This window comes from Sceloporus undulatus, chromosome 6 (genome assembly GCF_019175285.1).
Source record: "Sceloporus undulatus isolate JIND9_A2432 ecotype Alabama chromosome 6, SceUnd_v1.1, whole genome shotgun sequence".
Taxonomy (NCBI): domain Eukaryota; kingdom Metazoa; phylum Chordata; class Lepidosauria; order Squamata; family Phrynosomatidae; genus Sceloporus; species Sceloporus undulatus.
In genome coordinates this window covers 84638602-84644087 of record NC_056527.1, presented here as the reverse complement: position 1 = coordinate 84644087, position 5486 = coordinate 84638602, and the positions used below count along the sequence as shown (strand labels likewise).

The 5486-nt window shown below is 41.7% G+C and overlaps 1 protein-coding gene across 1 annotated transcript in view; it reads left to right on the top strand.

Annotated features, from left to right (window-relative positions):
- Positions 1 to 3397, top strand: part of WNT3 (Wnt family member 3) — a 36325-nt gene extending 32928 nt beyond the window's left edge. Inside the window, exon 5 of the mRNA XM_042473624.1 lies at positions 3287 to 3397. Within this exon, the coding sequence (XP_042329558.1) occupies positions 3287 to 3397 (111 nt within the window). The remainder of the gene's footprint in view (positions 1 to 3286) is intronic.
- Positions 3398 to 5486: the final 2089 nt, after the last annotated feature.

The following is a 5486-nucleotide window of genomic DNA, read 5'->3' as shown; positions in this document are numbered from 1 at the left end:
ACACCTGCAAGTAAACAGAAAGGTATGTGTGGGGCAAAGGGACAGTCGGAAAAAACACAGAAGTAAAATGGGAAAAAGGCCTGGTATAATCTGATAGCTACAGAATATAAAATGGGAAGGTCCTACTTCAGATTTGATTGCCATTGCAAATCTCCTAGACTGGAATAGGCAGATTTCAGACTTGTACGACCTTCCTTGTTTTTTACTAGAACCCTAAGGCCCACTAATGAGAGCCAGGTACAAAACAATGCATATTTGGAGGTTGGAGGGGATAGTGCAAGCAATTGCCTACCGCACTCCATGGGTCACATAATATATATGCTAGGGTAGGGGTTTTAGGTGTGACTGGACTACCACTCACATGAATCTTAACCACCATAGCCAATGGTGAGGAACAAGGGAAGCTGCAGTTCAACCATGTATGTATATATCACTTACTTAAAGATTAGGAATTTTTACACAAAGCTGTGAGATTGGTTGTATGAATTGGCTGCATGAAGAATTGGTGAGAGAAACCAATAAATGCTCAGATTTTACATCCTAAAAGATTAGGAGCTAGCCAAGGAAGGGATGGGTATTCCTGTCCTAAAATATTCTAAGCAAGTATTTAGTCCCAGTGGCACCCAGGACAGGCAACAATAAGGAGACAGTACTTGCATAGCTTGTGTAGTTCTTTTAATATTGTTGAAATAATTCATGCATGAGAAATGCTTTTGAATTACAAAATGCAGTCTTTTTTAGGAGTGGGCACCTTTAGCAAGTCTAGGGACCAAACTCCCCACATAAACCTGAACTTCAAGAACTTCAACTTCTGCAAATGAAATTGCTGTGCTGGAAGCCAAAAAGAAGGGTTGACTTTTCAACCTTAAACAGGGCTTGCACAGTGCATACATAATAGTGAAACCCCATAAGAACAAGAGCCTAATATCTCAAGAGGCAGAAGAGAAAATGGTAGACAGAGTATTATGCGGAGCAGGACACAAGGAAAGCAGTTAAAAGAGAGGGGAAATCATAAAGGATGAAGCTGAAACAGATAGCTGTCCTTTAAAGAAAGTTGCATCCATTTCGCAAGTGTTTCCTTGCTTATCCTGAATGTCAAAATGATTTAGGAAAAATCAGCTGAGATGTGCACACTCTTTATGATTACAGTCTGAAGAAGGCAAACATGAACTTCAAAGTGTAGAAAAGATGGCAAGGCATTCAGTTCCTGAACTGCATGTCAGAGCCCCTGTGGTTCAGTCAGGCTCTTGTCACTTTTGAATGAGGTTCCAAGTGACAAAGAGACTTTTAACCATCTTTTGGTAATTTATTTATTCATTCATTCAGCACTGACAATCTCATTTTCAATCAAAATCAAGATAATACACACTCAAATAATACATTCAAAAAGAACAAGAAGAAAAGAAACAGAGAAAGGAAGAAGAAGAAAAACAGCAACCCTAAAACATAACAGGGCTCCTAATCCTAACTATAATGAAAAGATTAATAAATATGAAATATATTCTACCATTACAGGTTAAATTATTTTACTAGAGTGACTAGCAATTATAACCATAGATTATTACATTGTTAGGTTTCTTATTGCTCAAAAAGTCCATAAATGGTTTCCAATCTCAAAATGTCTTCAGTTGACTTATCCTTTAGAACCCATGTTTGGTCATATGGGCTAATTCAGCAACTTTAACAATCCATTCTTCTGTCGTCGGTGCTTCACTCCATTCCGCGTTTGAGCAAACAATGTTGTTGCTGAATCCATGTTTACCCGCCTAGTTCTTTATCCATAATGCCCAACAGAAACATCTCTGGCCCTATACAGACTGGCCCAAAAGGCCGGCCTATGGGCAGAGTTGTGGCGCAGCGTCCTGACAACGCATGCCCTGACACTCTCCCCAAGGTGCCAAGATGCTATGTGCCGCTCCAAACACCTCTGGCACTGCATCCAGTGATGCAGCACCAAAGGAGCACCATACAGCCATGCTGCTGTGGCTATGGTGCCCTTTGGAGGGCACAAAAAGGAGCCACTTTTTGTGGCTCCTTTTTGCACCCTCCAAAGGCTGGATCAGAGCTGTGGCGTGAAGTTGTCATGGCCCTGATCCAGCTGAAGAAGGGGTGGCTGCATGCACTGTAGCATGACAAATCTACCTTTAAGTCCATTTTTAAGACCTTTTTTTTTCTATTATTTACCAGAAGAGGAGGAGGAGCCTTTCTTTTAAAAATGTCAAGTCTTGGATCCAGTACAAAGATAAACTCTACAGAACTTGCTACTTGGTGGTACCACTATTTGTCCTAATAAAACTATTGCCTTATTATGACTTTGGGGAGTTTTTTTCTAGTGGATTAAACATCTCCCTCCCTCTTTTGGAGAGTCATAGGTGTTTTATTAGACAAGAAGCTCCTCGCCTCCTAAAGTTCAGACGTGCAGCCTAAACACACACACATGCAACACACTGTTGCAAATACACACATTTGTCCAGGGGTATTATTAGTTTTGGTTCCCTGTTAAATGTATACCTTGTGGCACAACAGGATTTGAGACTTATAAGTGTGACATGACCCTCTTCACAACTAGGCAAAGTTATGAGAGTGCCATGATTGGATCTCCTTTTTAAAAAAAAGGCAAAATGATGGCAAAGACGGAAATCAAACTGAGGCAATGAAACTGAGAGCTGGCCTTTTCCCATTCTAAAGTTGTATGGACATGCAGGACCAATAAGGGACTATACAGACAGCCCAACAGGGGCAGCTCTATGCCGCCCCTGGCAGTGCTGGGTTGGGGAAGCAGCAGCCGCACCACACACCCCAACCCAGTGCAAATAGAAGCCACAAAATGCAGCTCCTATTTGCACCCTGGAATGGACACCATAAGTGCCTTAGTGCAGCCTTATGTCTTTTGTGTGCAGCACTGCAGTGCAGCCTTATGTCTCTTGTGTGCAGCACCATTTGGTGATGTCATCATGGTGCGCAATTGTCTGTACGGTTGCACGCCAATATGGCACCTGCAGCACGCGGTAAAAACTTTAAGCGTGTGAACGCTCAGCCCTACCTGAGCCCTAGTTCGGGTGCAGGCCAGCATAAAGTGCCGGTCTGTACACCCCATAACTTTCTAGACTTGGATTCAGGAAGAAGTGCAGGGGGAATATGTCACCTCATCTTTCTTCATCATGGATGAGAAGCATTGTTATGACTGAGTGGGTGGGAGAGTTAAAGCCACAGCAAACCCTGAACAAACATTGGTTCTGATGTGATTTGGCTTTTAATTCTTTACTTTTTCCCCTTTCCTGAAAAGAATCCCATGGTTCAGCTAAAGCAGAACATGGAAGAGAAAGAGGGACTGCCAAGATATTCCACAGAGACAGCTCCAACTCCTGAAAACCGAGAAGAAGCACATTCTTTCTAGCCTATCCCCTGCCCTGTTGGAGCCAAGGCAGAGAATGGTGGAGGAAGAACCCAACAGCAAATCCACTCCATGAGACTTTTCTGGATCCTCTGCCAGCCCTGCCAACATTTTTCTTCTTTGCTATTGAACAGGATGAGCATGGCTGCCGACTTCAGACCAAACAGATCTGGAGGTGGTCTTCCCAATCTTTTTTTTTTTTTTTTTTGCACATATCAAAATATAATATTTATATATATATATATTAAAAACCATAAGAAAAGAGCAAGGCTGTAGCAATATCGACAGATGCTTCCAATTCTGTGTCTACAGTTACTGATGTACAAAATACAGATGATTAACAGCCAAGGTTCAAGAAAATGTGAAGGGTAACCAAGTGCCCCTGATGATGGCGAATGATTTTACACGCTGAAGGTCTGAAGTACAGTTGTTTTGTGAATAACTTAATGTGTGAACCTAAAAGACTTATTTCCCCCCAATCCCCAAATATACACCCATGTAACCAACATGATTTTGTCCTAGTCATCTGCTCTATAAACAGTGTTGATTCTGGAGTTTGAGGGAAAGAGCAAGTGACAGTATCTCATACATGTAAAACAGAGGATTTCCTTTATCCTTACCTTCCTTTCAGCACTTGTTGGTCCAAGTGGCCCAGTGAGATATCTTTTTATACATACACACACCTTCTATTTAATGTGTATATATACATTTTTGTTGCTATAGTCCAGCACTTCCCAAAAGAATGGGCATAGAGATCATAATAAAACATCTGAAACCAGCCCCTACTGTAAAACCCAAGCTTTTACCTAAATGTTAGAGTATTTCCCAGCAGGTTGAGTTAACTTAGGATCAAACTTGACTATATGTTTATGATTTGAATTGATTTTGTTTTGTTTGTTCCAGGGGTGTTTGTCCAAACGGGTGAAAGATATCTTCTCATCATAGCATATGACATAGCTATACCTGTCTTGCATTGCACATGCTTTATCTGTAGATTGGTTATTGGGAGGTAAACATAGACCTAATTTAAAACCCTGATGGCTGAGACATCTTTGAAGAAATCTCATTGTAGGAGGGAAAAGGGGTTATAGGAAGTATGCATTCTCCCTGACAGCTCCTCTGATCCAAAAACAAAGTGGTCTGCAACACAACATTGCAGCCTGCCATTACTCCTTTACAATAATATTCTCATTAAGGGTGTCAGCCAACTAGGCATTAGTTGAGTGTGTTAAAAGTTGCGAGTAGTTCAAGGCCTATTCTCTTCTCCCATACTGTGTTCCTATTTTTCCCCTCCATCATTCAACATTTCATTTTATTGAGCAATCACCCCATTTCATTTAAGGGATTTTATACAGCACCAGATGACACTCTTATCACTCCCACATCTTTTCCTGCCACTTCATCCGTCTTTTTTCTAGCCACGGAAAATCCCTTTAAGAGCCAGGCAAGAGGAGGAGAGAAAAATTAAGATGCCAGATATAGATGCTGGCATAATGTCAGGAATAAACTCTTCTAGAACATGGCCACATAGCCCAAAAAAACCCACAAAAAACCATGGATGCCGGCCATGAAAGCCTTTGACTTCACATTACAGGATGTCTTTTGAGTAGTATCACTTGAAGCCATCCATCAGGAAACACTCTTGTTTGCTCGATACACAATCTGTGCACCTTCTGGTTTCTTTCGATCTCTACCTCCCTCCGCCCCACTTTGAACATTGGCTATGCTCACAGGTACTTCTTAGGCCACTTCCTGACTTTTTAAACATTATTTCCCTGTATTTCATAAGGACAGGTACTTTGGCATATCTAACGTCATCAATATGTGCATACCCTCCAATTGTCCCAATTTGGCAAGGACACTCTCAATTCATCTATAGTCCCACTTATCCAGTTGCTTTTAAAACGTACCAGTTTCTTTCTCCTCCTTCCACCTTTGCCCTTCATCATCAGCTTATCTCAGTTGCTGTACACCGAGTTCACAATGCAAAAGTAGTTTCCACTCACCTCAACGGAGGGGAGATGAGGGGAGGGGGGCGAATCTTGTCCTCCATAGTAAGCTTTGGAAAAAGCAAACTGCCGCAGCCTCTCCC